This window comes from Hemitrygon akajei, chromosome 16 (genome assembly GCF_048418815.1).
Source record: "Hemitrygon akajei chromosome 16, sHemAka1.3, whole genome shotgun sequence".
Classification (NCBI taxonomy): Eukaryota; Metazoa; Chordata; class Chondrichthyes; order Myliobatiformes; family Dasyatidae; genus Hemitrygon; species Hemitrygon akajei.
The window spans coordinates 23,370,894-23,396,391 of NC_133139.1; the positions used below are offsets into that span (position 1 = coordinate 23,370,894).

At 40.4% G+C, this 25,498-nt stretch overlaps 1 protein-coding gene across 4 annotated transcripts; it reads left to right on the forward strand.

Moving 5' to 3' along the window:
- Positions 1-347: 347 nt before the first annotated feature.
- On the forward strand, positions 348-20,598 carry LOC140739825 (zinc transporter ZIP3-like). 4 transcript variants are annotated; one of them, XR_012101759.1, is made up of 4 exons: positions 348-379; positions 4,773-5,178; positions 17,086-17,885; positions 20,052-20,596. XR_012101759.1 is itself a non-coding variant. In XM_073068391.1 (4 exons), exons 2-3 carry the CDS (start codon positions 4,972-4,974, stop codon positions 17,824-17,826), a joined length of 948 nt encoding a protein of 315 aa, XP_072924492.1. In that variant the 5' UTR covers positions 348-379; positions 4,773-4,971; the 3' UTR covers positions 17,827-17,872; positions 20,052-20,595. The 4 variants fall into 4 exon arrangements, 3 of the variants coding, with proteins under 3 accessions (XP_072924492.1, XP_072924490.1, XP_072924491.1); XM_073068391.1 differs by having other exon boundaries at positions 17,086-17,872; positions 20,052-20,595; XM_073068389.1 differs by having other exon boundaries at positions 17,086-20,598.
- The last annotated feature ends 4,900 nt before the right edge of the window (positions 20,599-25,498 follow it).

Here is a 25,498-nt window from a genome sequence, read left to right on the forward strand (position 1 = left end):
TGCAAAGAACCAAGCTTCAAGTTCTGACCGGAACCAGAATTCTCCACCACCGGAAATTAATCGCCAACACTGAGGAACGCAGTGAGATTTAGGACACAAATAGCCTTACAATTAATTATTCCATAAGTGGGACCCTCACGTGTCCTATTGTTGGAGTTCGCCCTTGGACTCATTTTTTTTTTAAAAAGTGAAAGTCCTCCTGAACTGTAAATTAACGTGGGATGAGGCAAGCGTTGCTCAGGAGATATCTGAGGGGGAGGGCGTTTCACTGACTGACAGGGCGATGCAACCAATAATCGACTCCGGTGAGTTTTTCGCGACGCCGAGCGCCCAATCAGAATTCAAACACTCATCCGGGCTGTCAGCGGTGGAGAGGCAGGTCAGTGCGACCCGTGCTGAGGGAGGGGAGGTCATTAAGTCCAGAGGCAGTGAACAGGTTGATTGAGGATGGTCGAGGTTTCCTGAATACGAGAGGCAGGGACCTGTTTGACCTTAGGTGGTGATTTCTTGAGGGTGACATCACCTGAAAAAGGGGGGGCGGTGTTCTTGAGTGCGAGAGATAATGACCTGTTTGAACGTGAGTGCTGTCAGTTTGTAGTGAGGCATTTTTGGCAAATGGGGATTAAAAAAAAAAGTTATTTGACAGTAGGTGGTGTCTGCCACTAAAGGCTTGAACACGAGAGACACGATTTGTTTGGGTAGAATATAACTATCGAGAGTTTCCTCAACACAAGAAGAAAGCTATTTGACTGTGATATAAGTGGGCATTGCTCTTTGGTCTTTTTTTAGATGTCAGCTTTTTGAACGATTTAACTGTGAGCTAGTGCCTTTCTTCCTGAGTTCAAGAGATAGGGAGTTTTTTACCGTGGAGGTCAACACTGTGGGGAAGGGGGCTTCTAAGTACAAGAAGTAAGAACTGTTTGATAGCAGGTGCATATTGTAAGTAGTATCCCGAATGTAAAAACAATAAGCAGTTGTTTAACAATAGGTGGGGTATGGCCTGTTGGGTACAAATGCTAAGGGAGCATCCTGCAGCGGCATCACCGATAGAACATTCTGAATGTATGAGGCAGAGAGTTATTTGACAGTGAAAGTCATCACCCTAGTGCAAAAGGGAATCTGACTATTGGGCACATAGTCATGTGCTGTTTGACAGTGGAGTCTTGACCATTGAAAGATCTTCCTGAATATAATGTGGTTAAGTTAGATCTGATAGTACAGTAAGTTGGAGCATATGAGATGAGGAATGAGGGTGTCTGAAGTATAAATTATTGAAAGACATTTTGGAGTCAGCAAGGGTTATCTCTGATATTTAAACATCTTACCCACTGAAAATATGGCATCTAGGTGCCTGTCATTCGCTTTCCAGTTACTGTGCTATATATGTCCATTTGATAATAAGAATTGATGTAAGTGGAATGGCAAGATGTGCAATTTATATGCTACTGATTATCTAGAAGATATTATGGAATAGAAATCAGCAATTTATTTTGCACTTTGCACTCTATTTACTTGAAATCACAAGGCAAGTCTGGAAGTTGGTGGAAAACCAGCAGTGAGATCCCTAAAACAGTTTCCAGGTCAATAGATCTATCTCCAAGAATTTGTGAAATCACTGGTGTTGCTTTTCTGAAATAAAACCATAAAAAGTCAGAATGGGAGTAGGCCATTCATTTTCTTGAACCAGCTCTGCTGTTCATTAGTGTCGTGGATGGTCCAATATTCCTTGTCCCCTCAGCACTTTATTCTCTTATGATAATCTCTATACAAGGACTCTGCTTCCACAACTTTTTATGGCAGAGTTCCAAAGAATTAACCCCCCTGAAAAAAAGTTATTCTTCATTTTATTCCCTCTTTCTAGGACCATGCTCTCTGGACCTGAGATGTCCAGTGGGAAAACATCTCAGCATTTACTCTCTGTACTTAACTGCCTGTTATGCCTGCTGGTATTTAGGGCAGCAGTGAAGGTCCTCCATCACTGGCAGAGTTCAGGGCATCCTTCGTTGTGCCTGTAGCTTCCTTTTGGTTTTCACTATTGTCACCCATGCAAGTTCCAGGTGGAGGCTCAGGAATACCATCGCACGCAGATGTCGAAACACTGCTGTTTCCATTGTTTGACCAGTCAGGGTTGTTAGCCCTGAGCTGAACCCCCGCACCTGGAGGGTTGGTGGACTACTCTTAGTCTGGCCTCTAGCTTTTGACCTGTTTGGCATAGCTGACCCAACCAAGAGCCAAAGCATAAAGCCCTGACTCCAGCCAATGTAGCTGCCTGGGTCATTGAGGCATGCAAGCCCCCTAACCGTGATAAGGTTGTGGTTCTCTTGAAGGATTTACTGTTTATGCCTCAAGAATCTTCTTATAAGAATATAAAATCCTTGTACATGATTATATTCTCTTAATATAAAAAGAGTCTCAACCTATTTATCCTTGTGGGACTGTTTCGAATGAAACTTATTTCAACTGCTTCCACTGAAATAATCTTTCCCTATATAGGGGGACTAAAGGTGTTTGCAATACTTTTGATATGGTCTTACTAATGCCTTGTGTGCCTAGTATGACTTGCTGCTTTCATTCTTTAACTGTCTTGAAGGGAGAACCAATATTCTACCAGCCTTCCCTATGACCAGCCATAATTGTGTGCTTGTTTCATGCTGCAGGACTCTCAAACCCATCAGTGCTGGAGCTTTTTTTGTGGTATTCCTCTCTTTAAATAATCTCTCTTCTTTTTATCTTTACCAAATGAGAAAAGCTTCACATTTTCACACATAATACTCAATATGCCAAATTTTTTTGCTCACTTCTTAAGATAGATAGATAGATAGATACTTTATTCATCCCCATGGGGAAATTCAACATTTTTTCCAATGTCCCATACACTTGTTGTAGCAAAAACTCATTACATACAATACAATACTTAACTCAGTAATAATATGATATGCATCTAAATCACTAGCTCAAAAAGCATTAATAATAGCTTTAAAAAGTTCTTAAGTCCTGGCAGTTGCATTGTAAAGCCTAATGGCATTGGGGAGTATTGACCTCTTCATCCTGTCTGAGGAGCATTGCATCGACAGTAACCTGTCGCTGAAACTGCTTCTCTGTCTCTGGATGGTGCTATGTAGAGGATGTTCAGGGTTTTCCATAATTGACCGTAGCCTACTCAGCGCCCTTCGCTCAGCTACCGATGTTAAACTCTCCAGTACTTTGCCCACGACAGAGCCCGCCTTCCTTATCAGCTTATTAAGACGTGAGGCGTCCTTCTTCTTAATGCTTCCTCCCCAACACGCCACCACAAAGAAGAGGGCGCTCTCAACAACTGACCTATAGAACATCTTCAGCATCTCACTGCAGACGTTGAATGACGCCAACCTTCTAAGGAAGTACAGTCGACTCTGTGCCTTCCTGCACAAGGCATCTGTGTTGGCAGTCCAGTCTAGCTTCTCGTCCAACTGTACTCCCAGATACTTGTAGGTCTTAACCTGCTCCACACATTCTCCATTAATGATCACTGGCTCCATATGAGTCCTAGATCTCCTAAAGTCCACCACCATCTCCTTGGTCTTGGTGACATTGAGACGCAGGTAGTTTGAGTTGCACCATATCACAAAGTCCTGTATCAGTTTCCTATACTCCTCCTCCTGTCCATTCCTGACACACCCCACTATGGCCGTGTCATCAGCGAACTTCTGCACATGGCAGGACTCCGAGTTATATTGGAAGTCAGATGTGTACAGATTAGATGCTATAAACACCCCAAAGCATTTAACAAAGAATTGAATGCTACCAATTTTATGCCAATTTTAATGCCTGAGTAGTGCAGTAATTTCAAAACTCCTATTTTTCCTACGTTGTTGCCAATACTCTTAAAAATACATTGTTCTCGGTGTTCTGGAATTAGAAAAGGGAAGCAATGTTTCACACTTTTCTGACCACTACCCAGCAGTTCTAGCCACAAAACTGTTAGTCAAAGGTTATTAACACTTTGCCTTGGACTAACCAGCTAATCATTGCCACTTAGATGGGAGCTCGTGAGAAGTTCCTTCCTGCTGGAGGGTAGCAGCACCGTTGCTGCTAAAATATTAGGCAATTATTTGGAATTGAGGATAATGTATTTTCACCAAGGTTTTCTGAGTTCTGTTTCAGAAGTCTAGTATTGGGCATGTAAGCATAGGGGCCTATCCAACATAGCCAAGTCATTGTTAGAGTTATTGAAAGGTACAGCACAGAAACAGGCCCTTTGTTCCATTTAGTCCATGCCAAACCATTTAAACTGCCTACACCCATCAACCTGCACTGAGACCAGAGACTTCCATACCCCTACCATCCATGTACCTATCCAAACTTCTCTTAAACATTGAAATCAAGCTTGCATGCACCAGTTGTGCTGGCAGCTCATTCCACACTTTCTACCACCAAAGGGTATTACAGTTTTCCTTCAGAAGCCTTCTTCTAGTATGAAAGGAATGGAGTGATGTCTTGTAGGATTTTATGCGACCTGTAGATTTGATGGTTAATAAATAATATACTATTTGAGCCTATTACTTTCTCATTTTTGTAGGGTGTGCTGTCTTTTCCATTTTTCAGTGTTACAGCCTTGCCTATCAAAAATTACATTTTGTGTCTTTCTTTTAATACTACCCTCCTCTTCCCCATCCACTGGGACCTGAAGGAGGAATGTAATATCAATCAGTGATCTGCAAAAGAAAAATTCTTTACAAGCATGTGTAGAAGATTTTTTTTTGTCATAATTTTGTTTTTTTTATCTTTCCTAGTTGGAATGAAATTGGAAACATTGTCACACCGCTGGAGAGGATCCTTAATACGATTGTGTTGTCCTTGTGACGAAAGAAAAGATGGCTGAAAACAGCAGACAGCAGCATAACTAAAACATTAAAAAAAACAAAGTCAACAATCTTTACTGTGTGGCTGAATCCACTCTGTGAGCGAAGAGCTCACTGCTTGTGTTCAACGATGAATGTTTTGGTAATTAAGCTTCTCTGCATGGTTGTGGTCTTCATCCTGATGATGTTGGGTTCCTTGATTCCTGTTCGGATCATACAAGCCAACCATGAGAAAATGCACAAGTCCAGGAGGCTGCTGTCAGTCTGCAGTTCCTTTGGTGGTGGAGTCTTTCTGGCAACCTGCTTTAATGCTTTGCTGCCGGTTGTGAGGGAAAAGGTGAGAGCATTTACTTTTAATTGTATTGATAGATTAAGACCATGAGCAATAGTTTTTTTTAACAAGTAAAGGTTTCAAATAGGATGAAGATCAAACTTACCAGGTTAGGTAACACACACAAAATGCTGAAGAAACTCAGCAGGTCAGGCAACACCTATGAAGAGGAATAAAGGGTCCAAGTTTCGGTCAGAGAACCTTCTTCAGGATTGAAAAGGAAGGGGGAAGATGCCAGAATAAAAAGGTTGGGGAGAGGAAGGAGGCTAGCTAGGTGATAGGTGAAGCCAGATGGGTGGAAAGATAAAGTGGTGGAGAAGAAGGAAAAGGAGAGGAGAGTGGACCATAGGGGAAAGGATAGGAGTAGGGCACCCAGCGTGAAGTGATGGGCAGGTGAGAAGAGGTAAAAGGCCAGATTGGGGAGTGGAAGAAGAGGGAAGGGGGAGGGAGAATATCTTTACTGGAAGGAGAAATTGATATTAATGCCATCAGGTTGGAGGCTACCGATACAGAATATAAGGTGTTGCTCTTCCAACTCTGAGGGTGGCCTCATAGTGGCACAAGAGGAGGCCATGGGCCAACATGTCGAAATAGGAATTGGAATTAAAATGTTAGGCCACTGGCAAGTTCCACTCTTTGCAGATGGAGCGGCTCCTCAATTTTTGATGGGTCTCACCAATGTAGAGAAGGCTACATCAGTGATGAAAGATGTTGCCCCAAAATGTCGACTATTCCTATTCATAGATGCTGCCTGTCCTGCTGTGTTTCTCCAGCATTTTGTGTGTGTTACTCTAGATTTCCAGCATCTTCAGAATCCCTTGTATTTATTACCAAACTAGGAAGTGATTTAGCAGAAGTATTCTGGAAATAGCTACAAAGGTTAATCAGTGTTTCTATTGGAAGGTGGTTAAGGATAAATGTGCCAGCAAAGTAAAAGGCAGAGGCTCTAAATCTGGAGCTGCTTGAATGACTAGGTGCATGGAGGGTAACATAAGGCAAAACAGAAACTTGTGTCAAAAAGCAGAAGCTAAATATAGTTAGTGTATATATAGAAATTACAAGGGTAAAATCAATGGAACATCAGGAAAACACCTTGAGGACATAAAACAGATATTGGCCTGTAAAATTAAAGAGAATGCAGAAATGAATCAAGAAGAGAGCTAATAAAAGAGTGGAATCTAATTAGATAATCTCCATGTGGAGGCGGAGGATGTGAGCAAGGATATTGATGAATACTTTGTGCCTAACTTCACCAAAAGAAAAGAACACGATGATGGTGTAGCTGGAGAAGAGTGTGAAATATTGGCCAGGGTAAAGATAACAATAGAGCAAATGTAGGGGAGTTAGCATCTTTGAGAGTGGTTGAATCATGCAGCTCAGATGAAATTTATTCTAGGGTGAAAAAAGAAATGGGGTGGGCGGAATTGCAAAAGCACTTATTAGCATTTTTCAGGCAGTTGTGGTTTGATGCAAGTGGACTGCAGGACGACTAATCTTATATTATTGTTTAAAAAGGAACAAAGTGTAAACCAAGTAATTACAGGCCACGGTGTTTTAACTTTGAGTTAATTTTTGAGGAGATTATTGGAATCGACTTTGAAGGAAAACCTTAAAAGTTTCAGTTAGAAAAGCGCAGATTCATATTGGATTTGTTAGGGAAAGATCATGTCTGATTAGCAAACTGTTTTGAGAAGGTAATAAGGTAGGTTGATGAAAGATGTGAGTTTGATGTCAGCCTGGATTTCAGCAAGACTTTTGAACGTCACACATAGAGGCTGGTCATAGAGCAAAGGACAGTACAGCATGGGAACTCAGTACAGCCTACCATATCTGTGCCAAGCATGATGCCAAATTAAAATAATTCCTTCTGCCTACACATGATCCATATCCTTCCAGACACTGAATATTCATTTGCCACTTATGCCTCTTTAAATGCCATCCCTAGAACCCACCACTGTTTTTAAAAAAGGACACTTGCCCCACATAACTCCTTTAATCTTTCTCCCTCTCACATTAACAACTTGCCTGCTAATATTTGACATTTTTACCCTTGAAAAAAAGATTTGAGCTGTCTCTCTGTCCTTGCCCCTGATAATTTTATAAACTTTCATTGTGTTTAAATTTATAAACCTCTCAGCTTCCAACATTCCAGAGAAAATAATTAAAGTTTGCCCAACCTCTCCTTGTAGCTAATATTCTCTAAACCAGCTATCATCCTGATATCCTGGAGATATCATCTGGTTATCTCCTGGATCATCCTGGAGAGATGATCCAGATATCATCTCTCTGCACTCAGAGTGCAATCTCTCTGCACTTCTTCCAAAGCCTTCACTTTATTCATATAATGGGGCAACTAGAGCTGCACGCGGTACTTCAAATGCAAGATCTCTCCAAGTTATTTTTGAGGGAAATTATGCTCCTCCAGCAATTACAAATTCAATATTGCCGAGATGTAGGACATCAGCAAGGAGCTTCAACTATTCCCAAATCCCTACAGTTCTGATATTCTGTTCTGTTATATTACTTCTGTTAATTGTCATGCATTAAATATATCTTTTTCCCTTGCATCAAAAGTTAAAATTCCATGGAATCCAATGTATTACAGAAGATTGGATCTGGAAATGTCTCAGATATGAAGTGAAGAGAATTGATTAATTGGTATTTTTTTTGTGTGACTGAAAGGCTGTTATTGGTGGAGTTCTGCGGAGCTCAGTTTTCAGCTCCACGCTTTCAATAATATAGCATAAGGATTAAGACCTGATCATTCTCCATGATAATTATATTTTCAGTTATTACTAAATTTGTATGCAGTTGACAATGAAGAAGAAAGCTGTAGGCTGGTCATTTGGGCAGATCATTTGTGATATGAGGGCATGCTTTTGGAGGGATGCAACGAGGCAAGGGAATACACTATGAGAGTGATATTGAGAGTATGAAGGAACATAGGGACCTTGGACTGGATGTACATCAACAGCAATAAAATGGTTAGCAAATATACAGGATGCTTTCCTTTCAGCCAAGGCACGAGGTAGGCCACAGCTTGAGTAGTGTGTATATTACTTGGCATCGCTTTGGAGTAAAGATAGTGATTACATTGATGAAGGGGCAGAAAAGGGCTTAAAAGGATTTTGCTAGGACTTGTAAATAGTAGCTTTGAGGAATCACTGAACATGTTTTCTTTAGAGCAGTAGAGGCTGAGGGGAGACTTAACTGGATTGTATAGAATTAGAACATAGAAACATAGAAAACCTACAGCACAATACAGGCCCTTCGCCCCACAACGCTGGGCCGAACATGTACTTACTTTAGAAATTACTGAGGGTTACCCATAGCCCTCTATTTTTCTAAGCTCCATCTACCTATCCATGAGTCTCTTAAAAGACACCACCACCACCGGTGCCGACAGCCCATTCCACACACTCATCACTCTATGCTTTACAAAAACTTATATCTCCTCTGTACCTACTTCCAAGCACCTTAAAACTGTGTCCTCTCGTGTTAGCCATTTCAGCCCTGGGAAAAAGCCACTGACTACCCACACAATCAATGCCTCTCATCATTTTGTACATCTCTATCAGGTTATCTCTCCCAAGGAGAAAAGGCCAAGTTCATTCAACCTATTCTCAAAAGGCATTCTCCCCAATCCAGGCAACATCCTTGTAAATCTCCTCTGTACCCTTTCTTTGGTTTCCACATCCTTCCTGTAGTGAGGTGACCAGAACTGATCACAGTACTCCAAGTGGGGTCTGACCAGGGTCCTATACATTAACTCAATCCCAAGGTTGATGAAGGCCACTTCTTAGCCCAGTTTTGCATCCTATCAATGTCCCACTGTAATCTCTTGACAGCCCTTCACACTATCCACAACACCCCCAACCTTTGTGTCATCAGCAAATTTACTAACCCATCCCTCCACTTCCTCGTCCAGGTCATTTATAAAAATCACAAAGAGAAGGGGTCCTAGAACAGATCCTTGAGACACACAACTGGTCGCTGATCGCCATGCTGAATATGACCCATCTACAACCACTCTTTGCCTTCTGTAGGCAAGCCAATTCTGGATCCACAAAGCAAGGTCCCCTTGGATCCCATGCCTCCTTAATTTCTCAATAAGCCTTGCATGGGGTACCTTATCAAATGCCTTGCGGAAATCCATATGCACTACATCTACTACTCTACCTTTATCAATGTGTTTAGTCATATCCTCAAAACAATTCAATCCGGCTCGTAAGGCACAGCCTGCCTTTGACAAAGCCATGCTGACTATTCCTAATTATATTATGCCTCTCCAAGTGGTCATAAATCTTGCCTCACAGGATCTTCTCCATCAACTTACGAACCACTGAAGTAAGACTCACTGGTCTATAATTTCCAGGGCTATCTCTAACCCCTTTCTTGAATAAGGGAGCAACATCTGCAACCCTCCAATCCTCTGGAACCTCTCCCGTCCCCATTGATGACGCAATGATCATTGCCAGAGGCTCAGCAATCTCCTCCCTCACCTCTTACAGTAGCCTGGGGTATATCTCGTCCAATACTGGTGACTTATCCAACTTGATGCTTTCCAGCACATCCTCTTTCTTAATGTCTATATGCTTAAGCTTTTCAGTCCACTGTAAGTCATCCCTAAAATTGCCAAGGTCCTATTCCGTAGTGAATACTGAAGCTAAGTATTCATAAAGTACCTCCGCTACCATCTCCAGTTCTATACACATTTTTCCATTGTCACATTTGATTGGTCCTGTACTTTCACGTCTTAACCTCTTGCTCGTCACATACTTGTAGAATGCCTTGGGGTTTTTCTTAATCCTGCTCGCCAAGGCCTTCTCATGGCCCTTTCTGGCTCTCATAATTTCTTTCTTAAGATCTATCCTGCTAGCCTTATAATCTTCTAGATCTCTATTATTACCTAGTTTTTTGAACCTTTAGTAAGCTGCTTTTCTTGACTAGATTTTCAACAGCCTTTGTACACCATGGTTCCTGTACCTCACCATCCTTTCCTCGTCTCATTGGAATGTACCTATGCAGAACGCCAAGCATATATCCCCTGAACATTTGCCACATGTCTGCCGTACATTTCCTTGAGGATACCTGTTTCCAATTTATACATACAAGTGCCTGCCTGATAGCTTCATATTTCCCCTTACTCCAATTAAACATTTTCCGAATTTGCCTGCTCCTATCTCCCTCCAATGCTATTGTAAAGGAGATAGAATTATGATCACTCTCTCCAAAATCCTCTCCCACTGAGAGACCTGACACCTGACCAGGTTCATTTCCCAATACCAGATCAAGCACAGCCTCTCCTCTTTTAGGCTTATCTACTTATTGTGTCAGGAAACCTTCCCAAACACACCTAACAAACTCCACCCCATGTAAACCCTTTGCTCCAGGGAGATGCCAATCAATATTGGGGAAATTAAAATCTCCCATCATGACTGCCCTGTTATTATTGCACTGTTCCAGAATCTGTCTCCCTATCTGCTCCTCGATGTCTCTGTTACTATTGGGTGGTCTATAAAAACACCTAGAGGAGTTATTGACCCCTTCCTGTTTCTAACTTCCACCCACAGAGATTCCGTAGACAATCCCTCCATGACTTCCTCCTTTTCTCCAGCTGTGACACTTAATACTGATCAGCAGTGCTTTGCCCCCACCCCTTTTGCTCCTCTCTCTGTCCTTTCTGAAACATCTAAAGCCTGGCACTCTAAGTAGCCATCCCTGCCCGACCCATCTAAGTCTCTGTAATGGCCACAACATCATAGCTCCATACTGATCTATGCTCTAAGCTCATCCGCTTTGTTCATGATACTCCTTGCATTAAAATAGACACATCTCAAACCATGAGTCTGAGCACATCCCTTCTCTATCACCTGCCTGTCCTTCCTCTCACACTGCTTACAAGCTTTCTCTATTTGTGAGCTAACCACCCCTTCCTTTGTCTCTTCAGTTTGGGTCCCACTCCCCAGCAATTCTAGTTTAAACTCTCCCCAATAGCCTTAGCAAACTTTCCTGCCAAGATATTGATCCCCCTTGGATTCAAGTGCAACCCATCCTTATTGTACAGGTCACGCCTACCCCAAAAGAGGTCCCAATGATCCAGAAATCTGAATTCCTGCCCCTTGCTCCAATCTCTCAGCCACGCATTTATCCTCCACCTCATCCTATTTCTATACTCACTGTCATGTGGTGCAGGCAGTAATTCTACCCTTGTGGTTCTGCTTCTCAGCTTCTTTCCTAACTCCCTGTAGTCTGTTTTCAGGACCTCCTTCCTTTTCCTACCTATGTTGTTAGTACCAATATGTACCATGACCTCTGGCTGTTCACCTCCCCACTTCAGGATATCGTGGATATGATCAGAAACATCCTGGACCCTGGCACTTGGGGGGCAAACTACCATCCGTATTTCTTTCCTGTGTCCACAGAATCACCTGTCTGACCCCCTAACTATAGAGTTCCCTATCACTGCTGCCATCCTCTTCCTTTCCCTACCCTTCTGAGCCACAGGGCCAGACTCTGTGCCAGAGGGTCAGCCACTGTTGCTCCCTCTCCCACCCTAACCAACAGAATTATGAGGAATCCAGAAAGAATAAATAGGAAGGTCCTATTTCCAATGTCAAAGCAGTCAAAAAACAGGAGATATAGATTTTAAATAATCTGAACAGATTGGAAAGAAGATAAGGAAAACTTCGTTTTTTGCAACTAGCGAATTTCCGGGGTCTGGAACTTATGCTTGAAAGAATAGTTTTTAACAAAAGTATTTGGATGTGCATTTAAAATAATAATAACCCTGCAGAGCACTGAACCAAGTGCCATTAGGAGGTGGTAAGCTATGTCATAAATTTTCTTCTTTATGCAAAGGTAGATTATAATCATTTGCAAACCAGAATTCATTTGTTAAATCATAAGGATTCCTGGAAGTAATATAATAAAATTCTTGGAAAATCTTTGAGAACATTGTGGTTCACCTTGAAGAACCCATAGTACAATGATTTGCTTAATATCTTTTTCATATCTTGTCAATGAAATTAGATTTGATGATCTTCTTGACTGTGTTTTTTAAATAAGTTCTGAGTGGGTTTCTATTTGAGCCAAAACAGGGAAGTGTTTAATCCATTGCTTGTTAGAAGGTTTGCGCTGAAATTCAGTAAACGTGAGATTATTGTGCTGTTAACCTCCCATTTACCTTGACTCATGCCTATTTATTTTAAACTTTTTTGAAATTAAGCTCTTTAATACATACTCTCAGTGGCTAGTTTATTAGTTACACCTTTAAACTAGCTTGTTAATGCAGATATCTAATCAGTCAATCATGTGGCAGCAAGCAACTCTATGCATAAAAGCATGCAAACATGGTCAAGAGGTTCAGACCAAACATCAGAATAGGGAAGAAATGTGATCTGAGTGTTTCTGACCGAGGAATGATAGTTGGTGCCAGACGGGGCGGTTTGATTATCTCAGAAACTACTTAACTCCAGGGATTTTCACACACAGCAGTCTCTGAAGTTTACAGTAAATGGTGCGAAAAACAAAAAAAAATCAATGATCAGCAGTTCTGTGGACAAAAAATGCCTTGTAAATGAGAAAGGTCAGATGAGACTGGTTCAAGCTGATGTGAAGCTGACAGTAGCTCAACTAACCATTTGTTACAGTACAGGTGTGCAGAAGAGTATTTCTGAATCCACAACACGTTGAACCTTGAAGTGCATGGGCTATAGCAGCAGAAGACCACATCAGGTTCTACTCCTGTACACAATAAAGTGGCCACTGAGTGTAGCTTTTCCATTCTGCTATCCTTCAAAAAGCAAATATTGTTTATTGTTCAGACTCATGTTCTGTGATTTAGCAGTGTTTTAAAAATTTCATTTTTGTCTTCAAATCTTTCTATCTTCTTCCCAATCCCATCTCTGTAACTTTCCATAGCCCATGAGATCTTTGCTTCTCCATTAATAGCTGTCTACAAATTGACAATTTTAATCCCTGGCTATGCTTGCAGCTGAATGGTATGCAGGTTTGAGAACTGCCAGTATAAACCTCTCTACCTTGATGTTCTCCTTTAAGATCCTCAAAAAAACTATCTTGGGTCATCCTTTTGGTCATCTACCCTTCTATTTTCTTATAAAAAGTAGTGGATATCTCCCAGTCCATCATGGGTAAAGCCCACTGCCCCACTGAGGGCATGAACATGAAACGCTGATGCAGGAAAGCAATATCTATCATCAATGACTTATCCTCCACCACCCTGGCCATTCTGTCTTCTCACTGCTGCCATCAGGAAGAAGGCATAGGAGTCTCAGGATTCAGGAACAGCTATTACCTCTCAATCATCAGGCACTTGAACCAAAGGGGATAATTTCACTCAACATCACTTACCCCATCACTGAAATGCTTCCGCAACCTGTGAACTCACTTTCAAGGACTCTTCATCTCATGTTCTCAATAATTATTGCTTATTTATTTATATTGTAATTATTATTATTTATTTCCTTTTGTATTTGCACAGTTTGTTGTCTTTTGCAAACTAATTGAACGCCCAAATTGGTGTGGGCCTTCATTGATTCTGTTATGATTATTATTATATGGATTTATTGAGAATGCCGGCAAGAAAGTGAATCTCAGGGTTGTATGTGGTGACATACATATTATGTGATAATACATTTATTTTGAGCTTTGAACTTTATGTGCTAAGTGCCCATATACATTTAATATTACCCCTATGAAATGCGTTTAGATGTTTTGATATGTCAAGATTGCTCTCTAAGTAAAGTTACTCTGTACTGTGCATCAACTCTACCTGTCCACAGTGTACAGTTTCCCACAGTGGTCAGTGCATCAGTCTGTTTATCAAACAAAGCCAATGCCAATAATCTATAAGCAGTCTCTAAATAAACCAAAAGAGTGGTTTCCAATCTTAAAGGCAAAAATACCTGCATTCAGTTTTACATTTGCAGTTTTCTTGCAGTGATTTGTTGCTTGTGTCATTGTTACCTGTCCACACTCCTGTGAAGCTTGGTGAGATATTATGCTATGCTAAATGCAGTTTGTTATGGCAACAGTGAAATAGCTTATCCATCCACACAAGGAATTGTTATTCACTTTCTGGTGAATGTTGAAGTTGTTTTGAACACTCACAGGAAGTTGGCTCGCCACTTGGCAGGAAAGTTAATTGAACATTGTTTGCAGTGACCCATCTATTGGGAGTCTGAAGTCTGGAGATGGCCAGATAGACTGAAACACTTCTTTTTCCAATCTTGTATATTCCTACATTTCCTCTGCTTTGAAGGATGGCTTAAATTTGGGAAGTTCATTGCAATAAATCCAAATAAGATGAAGTTGTCACTCTGGTATTCATGCTTGGACCATAAGACATGGAGAAAATTTTGCACTCTGCATACCAATTGCTGCTAATTCACAGGATAGAGCCAGATTAAAATTCAATGTATTTCTAACAGTAAAACACTTCCCTTAACGTAGAGCTTTTCTCCTCCCTGTTCCCTTCAGCCTTGTGATATCTTTGAGCAAAGATGACTTTGGGTTCAATAACGAATTTTGATGCACCTAAAGCTAAGTATGAGGATGGCAGAAATCTGATACACATAGGCAGTGCTCTGAAAGTTAAGGAGAAAAAAACACAGTACATATTTTATTTCCATGACCTTTCTGAGGGTGCCTGGTTTGAATACAGTATTTGCAGCAGTTTTATTGAAAGTGTGTGACACTTATGTTGTGAACGGTGATGCATTTAAAGAAAGTAAGTATGGCAGGGGTTTGGTGGAATTGATAAAGAGACTTAAATTTGTTTATCCTGATATACCATGTAATTCCAAGGAAGAGCAGTGCCCTGTTGTGGATGTGTAGAACTAATTTAAGAAAGTTTAAGTGCAATTTGCTTGAACTTCCCCCACAACACTTAGCCCATCCACAAATTTTGCCAAGAAAGGATAAAATCTCTATTGGTGCTGGTTTGAAAGGTTGCTTCATGATCTAAAGCATAGCATAAACTACACAAATACTAACTCTGAAAATCTTGTAATTACTTCATGGTTTATAATCACACTGAGCTTCACTCCTAAGCCACTGGGACAAAGCTCCATTAGCAGAAGGAGTCTGTTTATGCCACACCTGTGATTCTTAGAGGCATGTTGCAACTTGCCCTGAATAGCTAGACAAAACGCTGGGAGTTCCTTGCTAAATGTCCTCACTTTATCTCCTGAGAAGCTCAGGATAATGAAAGGAACTGGATATTGAGTGTGATAACCCATGCAGTCTAAAATATTCACTTCCAGTGTTGGGTGCAATTGGCCTAGGAAAGGGGCACCAGCATAACTGACATGTTTTAAATTTTATTTTTATTTAGAGATACAGCACGGAATAGGCCCTTTTGGCCCTTCGAGCCACACCATTCAGAAACCCTGGACAACCCCAATTTAACCCTACCCTGATCACAGGATAATTTGCAATGACCAATTAACCGGCCCGGTACATCTTTGGACTATGGGAGAAAGCTGGAGCACTCGGAATACCCACACATTTCAAGGAAAAGGATGTACAGATTTCTTACAGAGAATGCCAGGATTGAACTCTGCACTTTGACACCCCAAGCTGTAATAGTGTCGCACTAACTGCTGTGCTACTGTGGAACCTGAAAACCCTTATCTCGCTTTCCTTCCACTATTTTGCTTCAGTCCTGACTCTTTTTGAGGGCCAGATGAGCACGTTCTAGAGTAGTATTGAAATTGCTGGGCTTCTGTCCAGAGGCATGTTGACTGGGGAATTTAGATGCATATAGATGAAGTTATCTTTAGTGACCATGAAACCACTGGATTATTGGTAATTAATGTTCTTTCAGAGAAGAAGCTCTTCAGCCTATATGTGACTCCAATCAATATGATTGACTCTTAACTGCCTTTTGAAGGCGCCAAGCAAACAAGAATTCAGTGGTCATTTGGAAAGTGGGCAGTAAGTGTTGGCCGCGCTGGTGGAAAAAAAATGTAAAAGTTAATTTGCAACAAGTACTGTTCAGTTTCGCACCACATTTGTTTTTCAGAATAAGGTTGATTGTCACTGACATTAGTTGAGACATCTGTTGTTTTGTGGCAGCAGTACAGTGCAGGCATAGCAAATTACTATAAGTTATAATAAATATAGCAAAAGAAGAATGGTGAGGTAGCATTGATGGATCGTTCAGAAATCTAATGGCGAAGAGAAAGAAGCCGTTTATAAAATGTTGGGCGTGTGTCTTCAGGCTACCTCCTTGCTGGCAGTAATGTGAAGAAGACGTGTTCCAGATGATGAGGGTCCTTAATGATGGATGCCTGTTCTTGAGGCACCACCCTTTAAGGATGGTTTTAATGTTAGGGAGGCTTGTGCCCGTGGTGGAGAGCTGACTCAGTCTACAACCCTCTGAAACCTACTACAAACCTGTGCATTGGTGCCTTCATACCAGATGGTGAGGCAATTATGTCAGGACAGCAATTGCATAATGGTTCTGCTGTTTTATTTACATCTCCATTGACCCATCTTTACATATTACCTTTGACATAATCTTAAACTATCATCCTTTCTTATTTTCATTCTCCAGCTTTCACCCTTAAATCCTTCTCATTTATTTATTCCTGCCCTACTTTTCTGGTTTGTGAACCTAACACATCTATAACTTTTTTTTTTCTAATTTAGGCAGTGACTTAAAGGCAAAATATGAACCCTTTCTCTTAACTGGCTGAACATATCCAATATCTTCTATTTTTATTGTTGGAAGTCACTTGGCTTGCTGCTCAATTTAAAATTTTGTACCATAAACATAATTTCCTAAAAATAAAGACATGAAGTGGTGGAAGTGTTCAACAAGCCAGGCAGTATTTGTGGGAAATATAAGTTTTATTAAATTTTTCCTGTTTTAATTTCCCATTGTAGGTTCAAGAGCTTCTTTCAATCGGAAAAATATCGACTGACTACCCACTAAGTGAGACGACAATGATGCTGGGTTTCTTCTTGACTATCTTTATCGAACAGTTGATTCTGACATTTCGAAAGGAGAGACCATCATACATAGACTTGGAGATGTTCAATGCCGGATCTGAGGGGGGCAGTGATTCCGAGCATGAGAGCCCCTTCATTTCATCAGGACGAGGTCAAAGCAACTTCTATAGGCACAGATCCCATTCACATTGCCATTCATTGAATGTGTCCGAGGTGTCCCATTCTAGCCCTTTGCGCTTGCTCAGCCTGGTATTTGCTCTGTCCGCACACTCTGTATTTGAGGGTTTGGCACTGGGTCTGCAAGAAAAAGCGGCAAAAGTGATCAACTTGTTTATTGGAGTGGCAGTGCATGAGACACTAGCTGCTGTGGCGTTGGGAGTGAGCATGGCGAAAGGAGCACTGCCGATGAAAGATGCCCTGAAGCTAGCTCTGATGGTTAGTGCAATGATACCAACCGGGATAGGCATTGGGATGGGCATCCAGAGTGCCAACAGCCTGGGTAGCCACATCGCGTCAGTCCTGCTGCAGGGTTTTGCTGCAGGAACATTTCTGTTTGTCACTTTCTTCGAAATTCTGGTTAAAGAATTTGAAGACAAGCATGACCGCCTTCTGAAAGTCCTTTCACTGATCATGGGCTACGGACTGCTGGCTGGGCTCGTCTTTCTAAAGTGGTGACTACTTGTCTTGGTTCCGTTGCGACGTCATTAAGGCATGTACGCAGGTTAGACAAGATGGTTAGTTGTATCCTCAACTTGTGTGTTATCTTTTGACCTATTATTCCATCTATGGTTAATATTAGAGTCACTGTTGCTGTTGTGAATATTTAATTGGATTGATGTTTACCACAAGTATACTGTGCAAGTTTGCCACTGGGCTCAGTGTGTTGAATGCAGATCACCAGAAAGCGTTTTAAAAGAAATATTTAAGCTATTGCACTGTAATAATGTGTTGGTATATTTCCTGTGGTGTTCTTAATTAATACAAAATTGCTTCCATCTGTAGGTCAGCCTAACATTATATAACTCAAGTAGTCCCTCTGGAAAAGTACAATCACAGCTGGGAATTTTCAAGTTCAGTCAGGGATTTCACACACATCATCACACTATAGTGAAACCCTAATGATAGCCTGCTGAATTCATTGGTGCATGTTTGCTGTATGAGGTTTAACTTATTTACAGGGTTTTAAAAGTCTTCACATTGAATTCCTTAATGAACTTCAGTAGTGCTTCAGCACAAAATCTATTTATAAACATTTAACTGCTCCAGAATGCTTTCAAACTAAAATACAATAGCCCAATGAAATTTTTCTAACACTACTGAACACTGTACACCAGTATTGAAACCAAGATATTCCACAGGAATCATTCATTTTTCACCTTGTACTACCAATCACACAGCAGGGGTTTCATATTCCTGACTCCAGCTGTGTTGACACACTCAGCTTGGTTGGGTCAATAACAATTACATTTTTTCTTTCTGCCTTTGGATGAGAGAGAGGAACATCTGCCAAGGTTCTAACCACGGATCCCTGTAGCTTGATACAAAATGGGAAACGACTAATTTCCCATCTCTTCCTTCCCATTGTCTTTTAGCACTGATTACCTCCAACAGCCAGTTAAATGAACTACAAGTTGTTGCAAAATGGTGGCAGGGCATGAAGAATGTGTAAATCTGGGTGGATTGAGAGTGGAAGGCTGTTATTTTCAGCTTTATGCTGGACACTTTGAAATTTGTTAATTATTAAACAACCAGTTTCTCCTTGATCTCACTATGTGAGACTCTCAAGAAGGAGCACTAACACCAGTGGTGTAGAAGAATTGAACTAACTTGCACAGCTGAGGTCTGAGTACTTCTATTAATTCAGTTTACCCTTTGTGATGTGATTTTGAACCTTGCCAAGCATCAGTTTCATTCCTACTTATTAGTATAAAGCTCTCCAAATTCTGCTCTGCATTCACTGTTTTCCCCACAGTGAGGGCCCCGTCATTAATTTCATTCCCACAAAGTCACAGATGGAGAAGCTTCAACATAAATTTCTGTTCAGTGACCCCTGTTGGAAACTGTACATTTGCACAGCAGGTGATAACAGATTTGAGCACTCCTTTTGTAGTATTAACAGCATTTTCAAGAGAGAGTACATCATTAGCACTGTATAGATGCACAAAGTATTGCTATGTCAGGGGAGGGCATCCTCAGTTGGTGAAAGCTCGCACTAATGATCGGTGCTTTAGAGAAAAATAGTGCTGTTTGTAACTTATTTTTAACCGAGGTTTCTTATGGTCTTTGCTTTCTAAAAAGGAGCTATCCAGGAAATAATTCCAGCAGATGTGGCAGGAACTCCACACAATGTTTGTAAATTTACGGAAGGACAGTGTTTCCTGTGGATGGGTTTGGCAGAAGCTCTGAGGAGTATAATTGCCCTCTTGGGCAAAAAGCTGTTGCCTGTGCATTGCTTCACTGCGCCTCACAGAAGTAGCTTGTCACTATATGTAAATTCCTGAGTAATCTCAGTCAGTGATTTAGGACCAAGTTGGTTTCCTCCATTAATGTGAGCATGAAAAACCTTTGATGTATTTTATTTCAAACACAAGGATTTTATTTCCTTGTATTTTATTTCCTCTGTTTTGTCCCTGAAGGCACAGACCCCTGAGAAGTGCAAATTGTACTACTTTCAAGTAGGCCTAGGCTACATCCATACTAGACCGGATAATTTTGAAAACGCCGGTTTCGCGTAAAAACGATAGGCGTCCACACTATGCATTTTTGAACATATCTCTGTCCACACTGAAATGGAGATTTCGGTGAATCTCCTCCTCCTGTGCATATGCAGGACACATCTACCGAAAACAAGCAACATGTTTGGTGTCAAAATCTCGCCGTAAAAGTGTGCGTTTGTGTAGTTACAGACTAGAAAAACTTAAAACGACGGACAGCTGTTGGCTCTCGTGCAGGAGAACTTAAAACTAAAAAAACACAAATACTGGAGCGTACGGCGGCAACCGACAGGGAGTTCACGGACAGATTGACCCGGCTGATGACGAACATTGAAAAACTGACTAACTCTGGTGCATTAATAAAGCACCTTATTAAATGTATAAAACATGTCTGCATCAGTATTATCTTGGATTTCCATACAATGTTACATTCGGCTGTTACACATCTATTGTCAGAGAAGTACTTGCATAAATAGGTAAACCACCTTCATACAAGCAAGGACAGAAAACAGGGCAAAGTGAGTACAGTATACTTATTTGTTCAGTAAGTTATGGGTCGAAGTATTTGGTGAGTACATTTCTAACTCTTCTGGCTTCAGTCTATTTGCCGTCTGTTTTGAAGTTGTTAGGTTGTGTTCAAGAAAACAATGAAATAGCGCGCTGCTGTCTGACAGCGTTTTCAAAAGTCTCCGGTTACCCCGTCCACACTGATCTGCCCAAGCAGCATTTTCAAAAATACCCACCCTGGAAAGCGTTTCTGAAAAGCTCTGGTTTCAGGGGACGAAAACGCCATTTTATTGCGGATGGAGGGTAAAAACGAAGAGAAAAAGCTTCGGTTACTGATTTATCCGGCGTAGTGTGGATGTAGCCCTAGTCTGTGGCTTGAGGGTTTAGACATTGTGTCAGTAGTTTGTTTAACAAGGGAAGAATTGAATGCTTTTGTCCACTTAAAGGTAACTGAATGTCAAGTATGTAAATAAAAGCTCTTTACTGTAAAAGCTCTTCAATGTTAATAGCAGAGAAGTGGTCCATATAGCTTGATAGTCTTTTTGTATTTTGTACAAAAAACTTAAACAGATTATGGAATCTGTCTGTTTAAATGCCATGGGTGACTGAATTTATATTGGGAGGCAGTGTGGAGCACCATTTAACCGTGCTTTGAGAGAAACTGATATGTTTTTTATATAAGTGCTGCAGGCATTGACTTATTCTACCAACATTACAGTATATTTGCAAGACAGTGATGTAGTTCTAAGAAATGTCTTTGTGAATGACATTTGAAAGACATAATGAAGTGTGAATCAATGCAGGGTTTTCATGTGCTCTCATTGAGGAGCATTTGATTTTGATAGATTTGCCTTTTAGTGGAGGGTTGGCAGTATCTTCATACCCACTGAAAAACTGATATTCTGTTATGTATTTGTAATGCTCTGTTCTATAGTGGTGCCAATGGAACTTGTGTTTATTCAATAGTATATAATGCTGTTCTTGGGCTTATGTTCTATAGGCTGCAGTGTATTGTTTCCTGATCGAGACCTGTAATAGAGGAGAGGTGTGGAGTGTGACATAATTAGTATGCTTTCTCATAATTTAAAGGATTAAAAAGCAGATCAATATAGATTAGGATGTTTCTGGATTTCGTTATATATATATATATACAGTATATGTATATTCGGTCAATGGAACTGACAACTGTTATTCTTTTGCACACAAAAAAAGGTAAGTGATTTCTCCCTGAGCAAAGTAGGAAAAATCAGATGTTTCCATCTGCTGGTCCAGTGATCCTTGCTGCTGACTGATTACTTATGAACCAATAATTGTGGATGGCCATGGCACTCACTAATGCAAGGCCCTGCTGGTTGCAGGCATACATTAATAGCCCTTTTGGTAATATACTACACAACAGCTGACATTTGTGGAGCTAAAGACCAGTATGAATCAATACCTTCGGAGGAGGATTTTATTCTGTGAGTCCTGGATTCTTAATAAGCTCCATGTAAGTACAAAAGCGAAATTACAACCATTAATTATGCAGTCTCAATTGAGTGTAAAGGCCAACACTAAAGCATAAAGTCTCCACCTGCTTCCATAAACAGATTGGGCCCTGACTGTACTGAAGCTGCGCATAAGTACAAAGAAGATTGTACTCTGAACCTTGGGTATATTTGTAATGTAAAATGCCTGCATTTGTTGCCTTAAATGGCAATGGACTTATTTATGGATATAATTGTTACTCTGGATTTCCAGCATCTGCAGGATCTCTTGTGTTTGTGGATATAGTTGTATTGTTTGTGTAAATATGTTCCTGATAATGTTTAAAGTGTATTCTTTCTCCCAACAGTCCAAATCTGTCAATGAAGTGTGATAATTATGTCATTTTTCATCTGTTCATCTTTGCACTTGTACTCAAGTTATTTTTGTTCTCTGTAACCTCCATGACTGGGAGGAAAGTCGGAAAACTGAAAAGCTCTAAACAACATTATTTGTTAATTAAGAAAAATGAAGATGCAGTAGTTAAAGGGAAACTTTGGGCCAAATACATGAATGAAGACATTAATTATCATCCAGAGAAATTTGAAAATCTTGCTTTCTTGCTTTTTTAGAAATTTGTTAACTATGATCTATTAAATGTAAGTGATTTTTATGGTAACGGTTTCAATCTGTAGTTTTGTATTTATCCTCTATTTTCACAGCCATTCCCTATTTTGTGCTGCCCCCTCATGATGCCTTGAACTAACCTTGCGTCTAATGATCCTCCAGAGCAGAAGTGTGTACTGGTTTTGTCTAGTACTTTTATGATCCTCCACAGCAACCTGGTCAGAAGAGAAGTGCCATACTAAGAGCAATACTTCCTGGGCAAGAAAACATTATCATTGGTCTCAATGTGTCAATAACTTTTGTGATCAATTACAATATTGTGTGAGAGAATGTGTTTTTAATCTCTTTGTAATACCAGTGACTAGACCATCAGTGATTGACCTGCCCTGCATATCAATGGAAATCTTTCCCATTGTCATTGTGCGCTTCTGAAATAAATTTCATAATTGCATTTTAAGTCACTAATAGTATGAAACTTTTATGCATTTCTCATAGTGAAATTCATGTCCACTTTGCAGAGGTTTCCTCCCTTTCATCAATAGTTCTGTAAGACCCTCTTTCATTATTCCCCCTTTGTGATTTATTGCTTGCCAGTTCCTACCTCATTCCTTCCTCTCACCTCTATATACTGGCTACCTCCCCTCTTTATACTCTCAGTCTTGATGTAGGGACATGACCCAAAAAGTTGACCAACCTTTTGCCTTCTCAGATGTTATTAGACCTGCTGAGTTCCCCAAGCATTTTGATTGTTTTTGCCCCAGATAACAGCATTTGTAATCTCTTCTGTTTCCATTTTACTACCCTGTGCAAAGTTTCTCCAAGTTATGCCCACTCTCATCAACAAGAGTTCTGGGAGACCCTCTCTAACTGCTCCCCCTCTGGGGTTTATCGCTTGGCCACTTCTGCTTCACCAATCCCTTTCACCTCTTTATATTAGCTATTCCCTGTTTACACTCAATTCTGATGAAGAGTCTTGACCCAAAGCATCAGCCATCCATTTGCCTCTGCAGACTCTCTGTCTGGCAGTCTTCCTTCAACATTTTGTGTTTTTTTTACACTCCATATTCCAGCATCTGCAGTCTCTTGTGTCTCCCTTTCATAACATATAACCTGAAATATCATACAATATCTTACTCTTCCTCCGCACTTCTGAATGGGTGGTTGGGTGTGATCTGTGAGAGGATAGTTGGTGTGAATAAAGATGGGAGAAAATAGCTGGCATACTTTTAAATAAGATGGTGCTGGTGAATCTCAACGATTTCTGGCTGGTGGTCAATGAAGCAAAGAAAACAACTAATTGTTAATCATATTTTCTGGTGAACAATTATCACACAATTGCCTGTAACTTTCATTTGGACTTGGAATTCAAAGTGGCAGAACCAAGGTGAAGCAACGGGCCCATCCCTTAGAGCAAGGAAGATCCGAGGTTTGATCACATTAAGTTCTATGCTAAATTGGAAAGGTAAAATATAGCCGGAATTGAGGCGGTGGGGTCCAGGCCCCAGAGTGTACCGAAGTGACTGAACCCAATGTTTGGATGATTTAGTCACAGGGCTGGATAGAAAAGATCAGAGTATTGGGGCCCAAGTCAAAGGACGGGCTAGTTCAGCTCACTGCTCAGCTCTGCGCTGAACTAAGGGTCTGTGGACGTCAGTTCAGAGCACTATTTGCTTGCGTTTATTATTTGCATGATTTTTTTTCTCGGTACATTGGGTGTTTTGAGGGTCTTTTTTAATAGGTTCTATTGGGGTTCTTTGTTTTCTGGCTGCCCGTCAGGAGATGAATATCAAGATTGTACAATATATACCGTACATACTTCGATAATAACTGTACTTTGAACTTTAGAATTTTGAATTATCAACAATTTTTTTTACCAATGATAAATAATAAAAGTTAAAAGTGAGACGATTGTAAATAGAAAATGCTGGAAATACATTGGGAGAGCAGCTTACATGAAAGAGAAACAGTTGATGTATCTGGTCCTTGACCTTTCATCAGAACTCACTATTATCACAGCCATAGAAATTTCCTTAATATTAAGGCTGTTTCTTTCTCTAGAGAAGTTACTAACTTGCTGAGAATGTACATCATTTTTGCATCTGCAGCATTTTGTTTTTGAATTAAAATGATTCCAAAAGCCTCACATTCATCCTCTAATTTAGCAAAAAGTTGTTGGGTGGGGAAGGGGGAGTGGAAATTACCAATCTAATTTCCAAAAATTAGTTTTTGTAAATCATTTTGAGAATTGTAGGTTGTCCCTGGTAGGTCCTTGGTTCCTAGCAGAGTGTCTTGTGATATGTTGGAACGGCTGAGAAGGATTAAAATTTGGTTCCTTAAAATCTTCATACATCTCTTGACCAAGTTAGGAATGTGATCCCAATAAATAGTAGGCTTTCCTTTTGTATTCCACAACAAATAATATTTAAGGAACTGGAAAACATTGAAGTCTACTAGCCTTTATTGAGATAAAGCTGTCATTATCCATTATCAGCACTTGGAGCTTGAACATGAAGAATAGATCAAACACTACAGCAAAACTTGAATGCCATAGTGAATCCCATGAAGTGCAATATCCTTTGAAAATGTCGAGTGGCGGAACGTAGATGTGTAATCAACGACCAAGCAGTATGTTACAATTTTTTTTTAAAAGGTATTGTTATGTCTGGTTTCCAATTTGTTTTTAATTTAAAATATTTAATCAACTTGCAGCAAGCTGCAGTGTGGCACCTGGTATTGAATTTTCTCTTGTGTAAAATTAATGCATTCCTTTTCACCCTGCCTCCTGATTTCATTACCTCAGTATGCTGGTTTCTATCCTCTGATCCCCTGTTCACCCGGTGACTTGGAATAGTTAATGGTAACAAGTAATTTAATGATACCCAAGCCACTCTTGCATAATGGCAGGATAGATGCATTTAAACAGGTCATTCCATGCAACATTGACTTATCCATCCTTAACAATGGTCCTGCATGCGGAGGAGAGAGATTGCTGGATAGTGATATGAAATTCATTCCTTTAGATGAAGCATTAAACT